The following is a 16,894-nucleotide window of genomic DNA, read 5'->3' as shown; positions in this document are numbered from 1 at the left end:
CCATTTATACTTTGTGAGGATAAAAACACGGTGTAAACAACTTTCAGCTGCTTCCTTACTCACAAACAGTTGTACTGCATTTTTGATCATCCGATGCCGTTCCTAACACAACCCCAGTGGGATTTGTGCCCTATTAGGTGGGATCTAAACATGGATCTTTTGCTTGTTGGTTAGATGGTTAAACTTATGCTCACAAATGACAACCCACCTTTTTTTAATACATTTTATTAACAAAAGGTCAGTCAGTTAATCATAGAAGAAAAGGTCCAGGAAATTCCTGAGGGGAGATACAAAAGAATGACAATGATCTGGATCTCGCAAAAAAACTGTTGAAGTTTACCTCATCTTTATGTGCATTTATGAGGCTAAGAACAAAGGAGGGCCTGATTAAACTTAAGTAGCCAAGAACAGAGAGGGGGGAAAAGGGCAGAAAGCAGACAAAATAATTTTAAAGTATTACAGTGTCAAAACTGGGAATGAAACGCTGTGGAGCAAAAAAAAACCCAGCAAGTCAGTAAAATGTACAGACAGGGAATAAGGACAATAAAGTGATGCACTTCCCTGAGCTGGGAAAAATTAAGCTCCTTCTTTAACATGTCTATGACTGACCTCTGACTTAAAAACTCTGAGGGACACACATATAAGACGATAACATTTAAGACCATCATAGACAGTATTACTCATTCACCCCAAAACAAGAGCAGCTTCCATTACTGTTTACATGTACACAACTTTGAATCATCCTGAAGTTTGTTCATTTACTCATTGGCGTGGCAAGAAAACTGTTCTTTTGCAACAAGAGCATAAATGCACATTATATACACGCTGACACAAACGCCTGTCAGTGTAGTTATTAAGGCACTGAAGTGGGGGAGGCTGGGGAGAACGGGCATGGCTATACTGAGCATTAATGCGGAGGAGTTTTTACCACACATGACTTCCTAAAATAATGAACAGCCCTTACAAACAGCACAAATAGCAGATTTAATAGCAAATGTGATCAAACTTCTCAGTCAGGACAATGTATCGATCTCCACTGCACTGATAAATACACTAAAGCCACATTAAAAGCATCCATTGTGTAGATCCCACTTGTTCCACCTAAACGGCTCTGACCGATCGGTGCAGCGACAGGTGATGTTTTGGGGTGCGCCGTGTTGTCTGGCTCTTTGCATGGAGTCGGTGCAGTGGATTGGCTTGTTCTGGCCCATCTTGTGGCCGAAAACAGAACCTGCAGGGAGGCGGGCTGTTTCAACAGCTTGCACTGTTTGTCATGTTCTGCAACTGTTCCTGAGGAAAGCACTTGAGGTTGCTGTTACTTGGAACTTGTTTATGTGGTTGATGTCTCGAGATAGCTTCCACTTGAATGCCAGGACCCAATGTTTCCCAGGTAAATCAGTGATGTGCGCTTCACCTGTCAGTGGTTTTAATGTTGGGGCTAATCGGTGTATCATGATTATGCTTTTTTTTGATGCATGTGAGGCTTAAAATAGCTCAGAGAAACAATAAAGGCTTTGTGGCTGTTATAAATTCAGATACTGCAGACCTTGAACATGAGCATTTAACAGTCTTTACATTCTAAACAGTTGCAGAATTTTCATTTCCTGCATTTGTACCGAGATGAACTACTGGACGAACTGGACATCTTGTTTTGAATTTTTTGGTGCACCAGAAAATTAGTGACAGTTTGTTCTGGTGATTCCCACAACTGGTTGATTTGAATAACCTGTGACTTACTAGTCATGCAAGTTGTGGTTTAAAGGAAGAACTTCACAATTACAGGCTTTTCTTCACTGTGCATTAAATCCTTTTGTGATTTCCTGAGGTTGGCTCCTCTCCAGACAGGTTGTCAGTTTAATTTTTGACCTCGGTTGGTGATTATCCAGCTCGGGCACAGCACAGACTGTGGATCCTGGTTGGTTTGTTAGCTTAATAACTGCATGCTGAGGAGTTTATGACAGATGAGGGATATTTGGTTTATCCTGGTAGTCAACAAGCAGGAGTACAGGGATATATCAGATACTGCAGACTCCTTAGAAGGATTGTCCATGGAAAGAAAGTATTGCTGATATTCTTTCTTCCCGTTGAAAAATCATCCCATAATGAGTCCTAGATTCAGTTTTTATGTGATTTGTATGGGCACATAGGAATTTAGCACTGTAGAACGAGAGAGAAAGAAATACTACATTATTTCTACTTAGATCTATTGTAACCAAGTGTGTGAATCTAAATAATCTACACGCTAAAATGTGAACCTCCCCTTTGCAGTTAAAGACAAATTGAACACCTCAACAATGTAAAGAAATAGCAATGCTTTTTAAAATGATAATGTTAGCATGCACTCCTTGCTTTACGTCTGCATTATAATCCCTTAAATTATTCATGTATCTGGTTTGAAAAGTCCATAGTGTATACTGCTATCTTACAGTCCCACACAGGTCCAGGTAATTCACTGCTTCCTCCTCACACCCCGTTTGAGATGAAGCTCACTCTCTGCTGCTACAATAGGCAGCTCATTCTTCAGGTGAAACGAGACGAGGTGGGTTATGCTCTCAAATAACATGTCTTTGGTCCGGACCTTTTTTTTGAAGGGAAAAGCAAAACAAAAGGAGTACACCAGTGTAACTTCATAACAAAACAAATAAGCAGTGTGATTTATTGAAACTACTTCTTAAGAGACTCACCACTCCTTCAGGGTCCACTAGCAGTAAGTGTTTAGGGAGGCCACGGTGCAGGCCGCTTAGCACATACTGGCCAGGATTGGTAGTGCTCTCCCTTACCAGAAAATCTCCGTCCCGGCTCAGGAGTTTTTCTGCGTCTCGCCGGCTCATCCGGCTGTGGTACCAGGGCTCACGGCGAAGCTGCTCCTCATTTGGAGCAACGGGGGCTCTGCGTCGTGGAGGGCTGGGCCACTGATCCTCCAACACCCGACCACCTCCCACTCCTCCCTCAGCACCAGAGCCTCCAGATATAGTGGACCCAACACCACAGGCCTCATGGAGTTTCAGGGCATCCTCAAAGGGCCCTACAGAGACGACAAAGGCGCTTGAGATGTTTCACAAGGTTTTGTTGTTTCCTCATAGTGTAGTGGTCTGCCTAACTAGTAAAAGATCCGTGGATAATCGTAAAAGGACGGTGTCAAAAAGGGAATCTGGTGGGAATCAAACATTTGAGAGAAAGTCTGGCTGTCGTTCTGTTATATATATGTCCGAAGATGTCATAGGCAGGGACTTACTCATGTCAAAGAGATCCTTTTTGGGACTCTCTGGTGCCCTGGTGCCTCTGTGCCCATCAGGACCCTGAGTGAGTGAATCCAGGTTTTCCAGACTCTGGGTGTTAACATATTGATGCTCCTCATAGTCTCTGCTGCCTGGAGGCTGACCGTCAGCACACAAATAACCATCTGATGTCAGACCTAAGACAGAAAGGTGCGCACAAAATGCGTTTCATTCACTAGTTTCTGCCCCGTGCTACAGCACTGTTTGCTGCTAACGGAAACAACTGATTATATAAAAGAAAAAAAAATCACAAAATGTCACTTAAAATTTCCAACTACTAAAAGTCTAACTATTATTTTCTATATTTTTGAAAGGAAAAAGTTAATTGTCGTACCTATCTTGATCATCCTCCTAGCATCAGTCTAGTTAAAGATGATAAACAATATGAAGTATGAAGGGGGCCTTATTAAAAATGCCAAGATCCTATTTCTGTTAATTAAGAGGGCAAACGCTGAGCTCCCTCAGGCAATGAGAACTGTGATGATTAGCTTTGTAATACAATAAGGATGGAAAAAAAACAACTAACCTCCTTCAGAGACAATTTAACATAAATATATACACAAAACAAATCTGACAATCCTCATTGTTTAGTATGTGACTAGAAAACGTTGCAACTCATATATTTAAAAAAAAAAAAAATCCTTCATTTAAAAACCTGTTTGAAATCCCCCCAGTTAAGTACATCACCTCTATATAACAACTGTATTATAAAAACTAATCTAAAAGGTCACAATGTTTTAGCTGTTACAGCTGCTCCCTGCCACAGGATGTCTCACCTGAGCTGCAGGTTGTCTCCGTGTCCCAGTGAAGCTCATAACACAGCTGACCAGGCTGGTGAGATGCTTGATCTCTCCTGGCTGGTGAGCTCATCTGCTAACACATAATCACACCACAAGAACACAACCTAAATACATCTGGATCTGTATAACCAAGAACTCTCATCTCGTGTCCCTGCATAATGTAGTTTCGAAGCACTCTATTTGAAACATTAGCTGCAGCATGTCACCCTGTTGTGAACAAGTTGCAACAAAGGGGGCAATGGGTCCTTTCACCTGATAGGCTACAGAGAACCCAAGGCTCTTCGTGTAATCGTATTTGTCTTAGGCAATTATGCTGCAGGCACAGTTATGGAGTATATTTTCATGATCCTATGCTTTAATTCCATGTAACAATATGAGGCAGGAGCATGAAAACACATCAGTCACCAGTTCACGAGGGAGATGTCAGAGAGTTCTGTTCGAAACATTAATCCAGTACTTCATGATAATGACCAGATGTTTTAGTTTAGTCTGTAGTGCAAGCATGCAGGTTTTACAGTTTTACACAAAAATGCACCGGAGGTCTTCTCAATGAAATTTGGAGAAGCAGAAATACACCGTACAAATAGAAAAATATAAATACACAATATGCAATTACCTCAAAACTGGATTCAGCTACAGTAGAGCTACAACATGCAGAGCCTGATTTAACAGTATTTCTATAGCCATGTCAGGACACTCACCTGAGCTGCTGTCTTGCTCTGTGGTTGAGTGTGCATGTGACCAATGAGGGTTCCACTGGGCCTGAGTCTGGAGTCTACCACACCTCCAACAGGAGGCTCCTTCCCTGGAATACGGTTATAGTAATCCGGCTCAGAGAAGTCCTCATCATCCCTCCAAATTGGTTCTTCTGTCCTGGCAGACCTAAGGAGAAATATACTGTGAGTGTAAGTCTGACAACAGAACTACATGTCCAAATAAAGACAGCAAAAAACTGTATTTTAACCACGACTTCCAAATATGATTATGTATTCATTTCTATAATGATGTTAACGCTACAGCATTAATTTGAGGAGGAAATCAGCGTTGTTAAATTGATTTGTTCTGATCAAGTAACATCTCCACATCCGAAATTGAGAAGATGTTTATTTGAAACCAGGAAGAAACAAACTGCTTGTCTGGACTTATTCTGGTGACTGCAGTGGCATCGCTGCGGTAGCATCTCATGTGTGAGAAAATCTATGTATTTACAACACTGTAAGACTGATTTTGAAGAAATACAAGAACAAAGTATCACATCTCCTTGTAATAAATAAGAAAGAAATCTGAGAACTCTAAACTAGATCAGGTTGGTGGTGGCTAAGCTCTTTCTGCTGGATGCTTAGAATAGAATAAACCTTTATTATCCCACGGATGAGAAATTTCGGTGTTACAGAGCTCTTACAGCAAGTGAAAGTAAAATATAAAAGGAAGACACAAGCAACCGAGGTTCGTATATACAGGTATATACAGGTAACAATGTACAGAATATGTATAGAAAAATAGAAAAATTGTACAGAGATATGTATAAAATGTGCAGTAAACAAACAAGCTGGTGAGTAAGATGACCAAAAGAGTGTTAAGCTGCATTATAGAGTCTGACAGCTGCTGGTAAGAATGCTTGGGATGTATACAGTCCTGGGAGTCTTAAACTGAAGTGTTTTTTGGTGCTTTTGTTACATGAAGTCAACATACTAGATTTTTCTATTTGACACGTTGGGATAATTTATGAGTCACTATCCCACCGCTTCACCGATGTCACTGATTTTAAGGAGAGTAACAACAACTCTTAACATCTTTTTTTATCCAGTTAAGTACGTGAGAAGTGGCAGGACTTCCTGTTACCTCTCCACAGATGTCATGGTTTTTGGTGGACTGTGCAGATACTGTTTGAACTGCAGCTCGAAGGCTTGGCCGAGGGTACTGATGACACTTTGGGCTAAACCATCTGAGCACTCCAGGATATGACATGCTGAAAGAAAAAGAGAGAGAGAGAGTGAGGAGTTAAAAAGTTGCCACGAGCTATTCAAACTCCCGGTACAGCAATGAGCCAATAGTTTATTGGCTTCTACATATGTGGATTTTTAAAATATTAATATTTTTTAAGACATCAGCAAACACAATGTTTATTAGCTATTTAATTTCCAACAAAGTATATTTTGTGGTGCAATAGGCTGATATTTTATAACAATACTGGTTTACGACACCGGCATATTACCACATTTTATATACTTTAGTTTTTTTTAAATAATTGTGATGTTTAAAAATGAAATACTAATATGTTTACAATGCAAATGATAAAATCAAATCATCAATATTGTTAATAAAATATTGTTTTTAAATGATTTTGTACTGTTATTGTTACAGTCTCACCCACCCTAAACCCATAATAATTGTAATTAAGCCACAGACAGACCACATAATACAGTTAGAGGTGGAATCAAAGCATTTTTAAGAAAAAATGTCTATAGATATCGCAATAGTAATGTTATAATCCACAGTAAAAAAGACAACAGACATTATTTTCTAATGCAACTTATTTTGCCTTACAAAATAAACGTGTTTGTCTAGTGGCAAAATGTATGGAAGGAGAAAGGGAACCTTTTTAGAACATACCTCTCTGATTCACTGGGTCTTTGGACACATATGCAACATAATCAGGTGTGTCCTGCAACATATCAGTTTGGGGGAAAATCAGCTCGATAAATCAAAACCATCAGTAATTTTTGAAGCTCGAGACTGTTAACGATTAATTCAAGTCATACATGTTTGCATAGGCAAAATGTTCATTCCAACAATTTAATGGAGAGTAAATGTTAAATGCTGCACTCACTGTGTCTCCCCCAGAGGCAAATGAGATGGACTGCAAGGGATGATGAGCTATCACCTGAAAGAGAAAGGAAGCCATTCGTTATTTTGTCAATGAATGTACAGTACTGTGTAAAAGTTTTGACCCACCCCTCATTTCTTCATATTTTGCTTCCAAGGAGCTAAAATTTCTTTGAATTCTTATAAAGTGGTCTTGAGCAACAGCCCTCCAGGTTTTCTGAAAATCTTTCAAAGTTTTTCTTTGGACATTGGCTGCTTTTTAACTGTTTTCATGTTTTTGTTTGTTTGTTTAGCCACCTAACTCTGGCCTATTACTCATTCAAGCATAAAAAAGGCACCTAAATCCAGCGATGAACCTGTTGTATCTACACATAATGGACAACTGGGCAAAGTCCCAATTAAAGGTTAAAGGTTTGACTCTGTACCTCACAAAAGTGGTATTTATTTATAATATTCACATAGGAGTGTAAAATTGTTCACTACAAACTTCCAACAAAGAATTTTTTTTTATCTCATCAGTGATTTCGCACATATTTTACCCAGTGATTAACAGTTAAGAGAAAATATGCTAACGTCAATGTAAAGCTAAGCTATAGGAATAAAGAAAAATGCAAAAATAATAGCTGGCACATTATAAAGGTCTTAATCACATTGTGGTCATGCAAGTACATTCGCCACCTTAATTAAGTATCAGCTAACCTGTCGTGTGGTAGGAATGAGCAGATTAATACCATCGATGGAAATATTGACTGCGATGCTCATGCCTGCAAATCGTAGGTTACTCTTCCCCATGACTGACTGCAGAGCTTTGTTTGGAACCTACAAAATAAAGGATACGATGAAAATTACAGTTATATAGCTTCAGTTGTAGATACAGATAAAAATGTCATACTGTATATTAGTTACCAGAAAAACAGCCGCATGGAGCAGCAGCAGTCCTTTCTACCCTTTGTTGTTATTTTAATACATCTTGTGTGTATATAAAATTACTATTGACTGCTTGTCAAAAGTACTGCATGTATGTTAGAATTATAAATTACTGTTAACCTTCTTCCTCCAAGCCCCCTTTCCACCTGGCACAGCTTCGCACAGTCTGTTGATGGCTTCCCTAAAGAGAAACATGAAGAAAGATTTCAGATCAGACTAAAGACGAATATACTGGTCACTGATTATCAGCCATTTGTAATAATAATAATATTATATAACGTATAAATCATATGGACTTGTGTTGTCTGTGCAAAAATACAGAAAACTGAGTCACAACACAAAACGCCGCCCCACAGCAATGGAAAACGTTAGGTTAAACATGAACAGACGTTTTCCCTTCCTCCAAACAAGCCCATAGGTCGTAGGCAAATCGTAGTTCAAAGGTCACGAAAATAGATAAGAAAGTCACAACATTCTTATCCATTAATGTTGGAAATGTTAACCCGAGAAAGAAAACAATAACAGCATTCATCTGTTGATGAATAATTTGGGAATTTAAATTCCCAAAGTATGGGAGAATAAACAGCATCAGATGAAGAAAATAAAAAGTAAATAGTGTATAAGACCTCTTTAGGGCATTAGCATTAGCATTTATTTTCTGCAGTGCAATTCTCCCTGCACATTTGTTACAAGTTGGCGATAAAACTGATATAACTCCTGGGAATGACTGCCTAATGGGCATTTAAAGGGTCTGTCCCTGTGTGAGCATGATGGCACGGCTGAGCCATAAAGTGGATTTGAGGCGGGAGCTCACACGCTCTCTGCCAGGGGACAGTGGGAACAATCAAGAACCTAGCTGCCCCTATCAAGTGGCTCGTAAATATTTAAAAAGCAGCGTCCCGGGCCCCATCTCGAGTAAAAGTCTTCTCAGGGATTTTTGAAAAACACCACAATGTTCGAATGACTCATGCTGATGAGAGAGCAGAGGGAGGAGGAGGAGGAGACAGAGGAGGGGGGGAGAGATGAGCTGTTGTTTTCGACTACAATAAAATGCTGCACCTCGTTTCACTCATTTTGCAGTTAAACGGCAAAAAACACAGAGAGGACTGTTAAGAGAAAGCACCTTCTTTAAATCCTGGAGCTGAATTACATTTTTGAAATACTGGAAGCTACTGACTGTTTCGTTGTGGTCTTCCAGGACTAAATCAAGTTGTGTATAAGTCAGGAAGCTGAAGAATGGCCTGTTCTGAATGGATATGTAAGCCCTTACTGTGCTGCCTTTAAATGATATCCAGCAATTCACATACACACATATCACGACTTTGGCAAACAAAGTAAGGAAAGACCCAGGAACAAAAGCCTTGTGTTGTTAGCATCATGGAGGACTTGAACCTATTTTGAATTTTTAAAAAATGCCTTATGTGAGCTACTAGGTGAAAAGGGCCCCTCTGACCTTGACCGAGGGGTAAACACACTTAAATGGGACTTTAAAATCAACCACGACAGGAATGCAAACAAAAAACATTCATCATTGCTGGAAATAATCATGACTCAGTCAGTCACATAAAAACAAGACCAGACATAGCCATCTTACTCTCTATGGCTACTCCCAGTGCAAACATTTTGTTTTGCTGCTTTGTTTTGGACATCTTCCTCCTCCTCCTCCTCCTCCCCCCTCAAGAAGTTACAGCCGCAGACATTATCCAGCAGGGTGCGTTCATGGGGACCACTGCAGCTTTCTACAGTCATTAACGAACATCATCAATAATAGATCTCCCTCTCCATCACTCCATCTCTGCTACCTCCTCCCCCCTGCACTTAAGCCTCGGATGCACGGTGGGCTCAGATTACTGCCGATCGATTGTGCAGGAGAGAGGAGAGGGTGAGAGACAGAGAGCGAGGCAGACAGGGAGGGAGTGGGGAAAAGGACTTCTCCCATGAGGTTGAGGACTGCAAAAAACCCTGTTTTTATAACAATAACATGACGTGTAGGGCATAAAAACACCAAGACACAGACATAGTAAGGCCCTGAGGCATAGTTTAATGTGTAACCTTCTGGCCTTTGATGCCAGTGAACACAAATACAGCAGCTCTGTTTATCTCTTAACAGTCCCACACTATAACTGCTGTCTTCATGCATGTAGTTCTTGCAAGTGCATGAGTTATTGGACAGCTCCACTGCAACGTAAACTTGAAATTCAAAGTTGTGGCTCTTGATCAAAAAAGACTAATGTGACAAGTGTAAATCTATTGGCCATGCTAAAGCAAAAGTATTTATATATAGTATATATATATATATATATATATATATATATATATATATATATATATAGTATATATATATATATATTTTAAAAAAACTCTTCACACTTCAATTAATACTACACATCTACACTGTCAGATATGACGGTTACCAGCTTACCTTGTCACTTGAGTGCGTGTGGTGAAGTCCAGGGATCGCATTGATTTCAGCACCTCAATGCATCCCATGTACTGTAAAGAAAAAACCAAAGGGAGAAAAATCATTAAAATCTAAGTTAAATACCTTATTTTTAATTTAAAAATAAACTCATGATATGTTCAAATATGTTTTATGATCTGAAAAGATAATTGAATGAAACTATTCAAAAATACAGAACTATAAACATGCGCTGCATTTAAATTAAGTTTGTATTTTTAACTACACCACAACACTTCCAGAAAGAGATGTTACGTTCACAATAGACTATACTCTGTTGGTACATGTGATTACTTTCAACAGTAATCTAAATCAAATCCCCATATAGCCCATTAATGTAGTGTCCTCCAGTGGGAAGGTCCCAGCTGAGCAGCTTCCTAATGCCTGTCAGGTTGGGGTGCTAATGGCACTGTGACTAGATTAGCAGCACTCAGAGCTCCAAATCATGGATAAACTGCAGCTTCTCAGCCCTCTGGGGGATGTGAGTGTGTTTGCGTAAACAATCAGCATGTGAGTACGCCCTCTACATCTTATTTGCATATCTGTGTGGTTATCATGAAAAGATGAAGTGGTGAACGAATTGCTTGGCATTTGTTTGCCTGCCATAATCAGTCTCTAAAAACCAACTCGGAGATAATAACTCATTTAAAAAAGCTTCTACCATCTACCACATTCCTGCTGCATAGGTAAATAAACCCATGAATACGTAAAAACAACAGATGCAACATTGAATATTAATAATTAACATTTTTTCCTGTGTTTTTTGCTACACTGATTGAATCGCAGCCTCCTTAAAAACATGTGACACTCATCTTAAATGCAGCACATTGCATTGGGGATGTAAAGCACAGCTCTTTGTGAAACTTATTTGGAGAGACGGAGAGAGAAACAGAGTGGGACCTCTGAGCCAGAGAACATAACGAGCTCACTAACAAGATTTGGACATGAGGGACGTCTTCCATCAGAGAAATTGTCCCTCTCTTTTTTCTTTCCCTCTCTCTGCCAATGCTTCCATTGTCACAAACTCAATCTACTGATGCAACATCCCTACTTCTATCACCCTATCTGCACTCTTGTCCTTTTGGCCAAGTCTCTTGCACACTATTGCTATGACTACAGGGACGTAGACTTTCCAAGACACATTCCTTAGAAATTTAATAACATTAGCATGTCCTCTTTAGCCGTGTTTTGCTGTAGCGGCTGCCTTTGACATAAATAATTGCCAAATTATATCGTTTGTCACTGTAAAAGATTTCCAAAAGAAGTTTATTAGCCAATGTGATCAGATTTTACAACAAAACAACAGCCATGTAGTAAAGGATGATCAGATAAAAGTATGTGATTAGTTACTCTCTATTCCTGGTTAACTGCACACTACGCAGAGCATATTCAAAAATATATGACAGTAAAATTACAACAACTCAAGTCTACGGACCCTTCTAGAAACTGCATCAATTAGCAACAGGCAATCACATTGCAAATATTTATGCTTCGCTTTGATAGTGAAATAAGTGAAAAACACAAAATAGAAACAGTTTGTCTCTCTCTCTGCAAATGATTTAGCAGAAGCGGTGTTTTGATGGTCGGTGCAAAATCCTGACTAGCAGAGGCGGCAGATGCAGGCCAGACACAGATCTCGACGTGGCTATGCAGCGAGAGAGAGCGAGAGAGAGCGAGTAAGAGCATTGCTAAAAATCTGATTTGTGTCTTTCCCAGCAGAGGAGTGGATATGTATGAATATGTGAGTGAGAGAATGAGAGTCGCTCAGCATAGTGGCCGTGCTGCTTAAAAATGGCAAGGTGCAGCAGAAATCAACCATCACTCTGACACTAATACATGCAGAGACTACGCCTCCCTGCATAGATTTCCCATTGAAATGCATGCTGCACATACATGTCTCCTGAAGTACTACGTTAAGAGGCGTGAAACACGTTCAAACACTGGCTCTTTCAGGTCATCTGCAATAGTCAGAGGGCATTTTCTGATGACAACAACAAGCTGTTAAAAGCCTGGTCCCATCATTAATATGATTATGAGTCAGATATGAAAAGAGCACTTGTTATCCATTTCAGAAAGCCCTTCCTGGCTGTGAGAGCTCATATGTAATCGACATTTGGACTGCTCCCATACAGATCCAACCATCCTCTTCCACATCATATGATGCAAATGACTGTGATTAAATGTAATTGAATATGGGAATGAATGGTGCCTGTATAATGTTATTAGAAAGCGTGCTTGGGCCCCAGTCTGGGCTAATCAAGAGTCATGTCATTAGTTTGAGGAGGAGGAGAGCACAGGGGCAGAGGTGAACAGTTATGGGGGATTGCTGAGGGGACATCGAGCATTCTGCTCAGGCTGGTAGCCCTTTGTAAACACAGCGAGCTCGGATTGAGAACAAGATTTCTTTGAAACTCAGATTTATCTATATCATTTGAAATGATCACATTCATTTCTATATGTATCAGTTTATTTTGATACAAATTTACAGAATAATAAAAAAGCTTTATTGAGCATATTTTCATGATAATGAAATAAACATTTGGTATCGACTATGCTGAGATGCTGTAAATAACATTTTATGGGTAAAATCATAATAATTCATTGCACACAAGAACGTAAACAATCCCGAAACAAAACAAAGAGCAACCACTCCCACAAGCTTGCAGTGGGAGCTTACAATCAGACCTAAGTTACAAGCTCTATAAATACAGATTCTCATTGTTTAAGTACAGTATGATAAATTCTACCTTTGGTAAACAGTGCAGCTGAACCACAATCCTTTCTACAGTCTGTACACATAATTTCATGGTTTATCTCTCTCCACCCTGACGCCTGCATGCTGTCTCCCAATGAGCAACGCTCAGCCATCTATCTGGATTAAATTATGTGTTCCCCAGTCTTCCCACATGAGCTGCATAACAAACTGCCTGATAGTGAGGTGTCCTTTTGTCTTCTGTGCAGTCAGACAGAGAATATTTAAGTGGGGTCATATATTTAATATTCTGCAATTATCTTGTTCTCTTTACTCATTGATGAGCACCTGAAAAAAGTTACTGCATATTTCCTTTGGTTGTTTTTTATTTCTTTGAAGAAAATAAAAAAGTGCCAGCTAGCTTACCCTGACAATGTAGGACGCTCCTTGTCCTACTATCTTCTTGTCAGGGTGCAGCCAGCCTTGAGAGGGTTTGTGGATGAAGCTGCCCTTCTGGTTGAAGTCCTCTCCCCCAAGCCACATGCCTTCGACCCTTGTGCTGCGCGTCATTCCCGATCTGAAGTTGCTGGAGCCACCGGGGCTCGCCATGACCTCTGCGGCTCCAAATACGTGCCCCCCTGGACTGGCAGAATTTGCCGCTGCTACTGCTCGCTGCCCCCGAATGGCCTGTAGGGAACAAGGAGTGACACACACCGGGTCACAGGAGTTAAGCACTGCTGCAAGGCTCGCCACTGGGCCACTGGCTGAGGCTCCACCACCGGGCCTGTGTGATGATGAAGAAGACGTGACAGAGGCCTGGGAAGTAGCTGCCGCTGTCTTGCCCGAGTCCTTGCTAGAATTGGAGCTGGAACTGGAGTTGGATGGACTCCGGCTAAGCAGGGAGTTGGAGAATTTCCACTGAGGCATCTTAGGAATGAGCATGCAGAAGGTTGTCGTGGCATCTTGTTCCCCATCCAGGCAAGGAGAGTCGGCCAAGGCCATAGCCCCAGCAGAAGAGGAGGACCTGGCACTGGGATCCAGGGGAGGCAAAGGAGGCAGAGGAAGGCTTGGCGTGGAGGAGGGAACCACTGGTGTGGCCACAACTTTGCCGCTCATGGCTAAGCTCTGCATTAGGTCGTCGGAGGAGGTCACAGACTCATTGCGAAAGCGGTCATACTTTGGCTTAAGGAGCATGCCCGGAGTAGCCGCCTGAAGCAGGACCTGTGAGTGGGGATAACTGCCACAGGATGGAAGAAAAAGGGGAAAGGGGGGAAGGGGAGGGGGAAAGGTGCAAAGAAGGAGGAGGAGAAAACTAGCAGGAAAATCTTGTTGGTCTTATATCCTTGTCAAAGTCAACTGAATGCTGTCTGGTCCTCTCCCGTTCACACACACACACTGTCCCGCTCTCATGCTGCTCTCCTCACTGAGCTGCCCCGCTCCCTCTCCCTGCCTTAGGCAAGCTGTGCTCCCAGTCTTGTTCTCTCTCTTCTCTCTCTCTTTGGATGATGTCATTGGTCTATTAGCCCTGCCCAGCTGCTCTCAGACTGTATTAGCCAAAACACATCTGCCTGAACCACCCGGCTCCCAGACACACGTACACATTGACACTACAGAGCACCTGTGTTTCTACATAAAGTACATTCAGCAAGGCAGTAATTGGAGCCAGTAATCATTACATTTTGGAATCTACTCCTCAAATGAACTCTATGCCAGCATTTGACCTCCGACAATAAAAAAAAACAGTGATATTAAGATTATAAAAAAGGCTGCATTGCTTTTAAGATGGTAAAAATATGACTGAAATAAAACGATATATCCATCCACTTAACCACTTAACCAGCTGGGATCCCAGCTAACACTGGGCGAGAGGCTGGAAACATCCGAAGCATCTTGCCCATCCATTGTCAGTTCATTATCATTTGGAATTTTTCTTATCTATGGATTTTCTGTTTATTTTTTATCTATGCCTTCTGTATTTCAACTGTCTCTGCATTTTGATAACTAACACAAAATAATGTCCATAATTTAAATTCACATGTTCAAAAAGTAACCAACACTACTGTAAATCGCATAAAAACAAATAACACAAATGTACAGCAACAGAAGAACAAAGCTCTAGAACTAGCTAAATTGAGATATAAAGTTAAAATATTTAGGGTATTGAGTTTGGATGTTGATGAATATCAGAAAATTTCCTGTCCATTTAGTTAAAGTGAATTTTGTATGATTTGATGTATGCTTATAATTGATCCTGGTTATAGGCAAAGACTTCACAAAGAAAACAATGCAGCCACTCTCCTAAGGGACTACATCTCTAAAAACATCCACCCTATTCCATCTGCCTGAATTCCCTTCCCATCTCCCTCCCAACCGTCTCCCAAGAGAACAATCAGCCATCTCAGCAAGATCCTTTTAGCTGCTCTCTCTTTTTCCCTTTCCCCCGTTCAACCTCTTTCCTGCTTCTCTCTCACAACTGCATTCCTCCGTCTTACACAAAGGCAACAGAAGGTACGCATCAGGAGTCAGGATTCTCTGTGAGAAACATAAAGCGAGTTAAACGATGATTTTCAGTCGAATCACGTAAACAGGTACAGTAGTAAAAAGGATACTGACACAGAAGACAGAAGGAAAACCTATTCCCCAAAACAAGTTTCTAGAAATATATTGTGTCTAACCCAACACTCTGTCATGCCAAAAAGCTGAAGAAAGGTCTGTAATTCACGGGATTTCTACAGCGCTTCAGAGAATCTGGAGAACCTGGAGACCATGGCATTTATCCAACACCAACTCTAGAACAACTACAGTAAACAAACTACAGCCCAATTCATTCAGAACAATAGTAACAAGATAATAGATTATACAGGCATGCGACTGACACATTTGCAATCTTAAAGTTAGAAAGAAGCATGGATCTTACCTGTGTCAGGCTCTGAGAAAGCTGCTACATGACCACTGCAGTGGTTGTTTGCTAGAGTATAAAAAGTTACTGATAAACCAGATGTAATCGATGCATGTTGACAGATGCAGTAGCCTTTCTCGGTATTTTCTGTTCCCCATTTTCCCTGGCAAAACACTTGAGTGTCATGTATAAAATTAAAGTGTTCATGTTATTTCCTCAAACTCTTACTTCCACTTTCATTCTACAAATGATACCAATTCCAATTTAATTCACACATTTTTTTTCTCTGTATTTCAAGAGTCAACGGATTTACCTCATGAATTTACATATACAAGTGGAACAAATCCTGCTCTGAATAACACACCACTCATTAGCAGCCACTGACACAACCTAATACAACAAAACGTCATAAGGTACCTGCAGCACAGAAAATTTAAGCTGTTATTTGGTTAAAATGTAAAATGAGTTCGCAGTAAGTTAGTAGACTGAGAATATAAGGCTATTTATACAAAACATATATATACAATTTGGCTATGAAAGTTGGGTGTAAACGACCTGCATCTTGACTGTACTGTTTAATCACTTACTGATAATGCTGATGGATGCTTTTCTAAATATTTTTGCCATATTCACTTTCAGTGTTCTATGACAAAAGTGCTTTTTAAAAATAATAAAATGTATGTAGTCATGCTAAGTGTTCTGCGGGGCTCCGTAATATTCCCATGCTGTTGTGAATACACCACAGGTCGAACAGAAAGTATAGAAGTGAATCATACATACGATTTCACCCCCAGTGGATACATCGCCAACCCTGTGTACTTTTCTCCTGAAAGTTTACCCTCCGTTGTCGGCTCGTCTACGTCAAAAGTCCTCTCTTGCAGAAGATCAACTACGTAGCAGAGATAATTGAGAGCCGAAGATCTTTTACTGTGTCAACTTCTCAACATATCTGACAAAACGACCACAAACTTTTCAAAATACAACTCAAACCTTGGGTTTAAAAAATCAAAAACG

General features: G+C 40.4%; 1 protein-coding gene across 8 annotated transcripts; it reads right to left on the bottom strand.

Annotated features, from left to right (window-relative positions):
• Positions 1-198: 198 nt before the first annotated feature.
• On the bottom strand, positions 199-16,835 carry shc2 (SHC (Src homology 2 domain containing) transforming protein 2). Of its 8 annotated transcripts, none has more exons than XM_085265617.1 (15): positions 16,661-16,835; positions 15,899-15,949; positions 13,408-14,218; positions 10,254-10,324; positions 7,952-8,012; positions 7,604-7,723; positions 6,909-6,962; positions 6,692-6,743; positions 5,921-6,047; positions 4,780-4,960; positions 4,055-4,151; positions 3,236-3,415; positions 2,685-3,025; positions 2,427-2,578; positions 199-2,157 (listed from the first exon to the last, which is right to left on the bottom strand). In XM_085265617.1, the coding sequence occupies exons 3-14, from the start codon at positions 14,173-14,175 to the stop codon at positions 2,450-2,452; spliced, it is 2,181 nt and encodes a 726-aa protein (XP_085121743.1). In that variant the 5' UTR covers positions 14,176-14,218; positions 15,899-15,949; positions 16,661-16,835; the 3' UTR covers positions 199-2,157; positions 2,427-2,449. The 8 variants fall into 8 exon arrangements, with proteins under 8 accessions (XP_085121743.1, XP_085121741.1, XP_085121746.1 ...); XM_085265615.1 differs by having other exon boundaries at positions 13,408-15,513; positions 16,661-16,834; XM_085265620.1 differs by having other exon boundaries at positions 13,408-13,668; positions 16,661-16,832.
• Between the last annotated feature and the right edge of the window lie 59 nt (positions 16,836-16,894).

Source organism: Mchenga conophoros, linkage group LG23 (genome assembly GCF_057382185.1).
Source record: "Mchenga conophoros isolate Kocher_MC1m ecotype Shallow Benthic linkage group LG23, M_conophoros_male_GT1.1, whole genome shotgun sequence".
Lineage (NCBI taxonomy): Eukaryota > Metazoa > Chordata > Actinopteri > Cichliformes > Cichlidae > Mchenga > Mchenga conophoros.
Note: the sequence above shows the minus strand (reverse complement) of the source record. Positions and strands in the feature narration are given on the sequence as shown.

What these genes read in the sequence shown, in the direction of transcription:
- shc2 (XM_085265616.1), bottom strand. Translation starts at nt 14,175, where the DNA reads ATGCTCCTTAAGCCAAAGTATGACCGCTTTCGCAATGAGTCTGTGACC. An exon ending in AGGGGGCTTGGAGGAAGAAG is followed by an intron (nt 7,724 to 7,951) that starts GTTAACAGTAAT and finishes TTTATTTTGTAG; the next exon opens with GTTCCAAACAAAGCTCTGCA. An exon ending in ACCATGACATCTGTGGAGAG is followed by an intron (nt 4,961 to 5,920) that starts GTAACAGGAAGT and finishes ATTTCTCCTTAG; the next exon opens with GTCTGCCAGGACAGAAGAAC.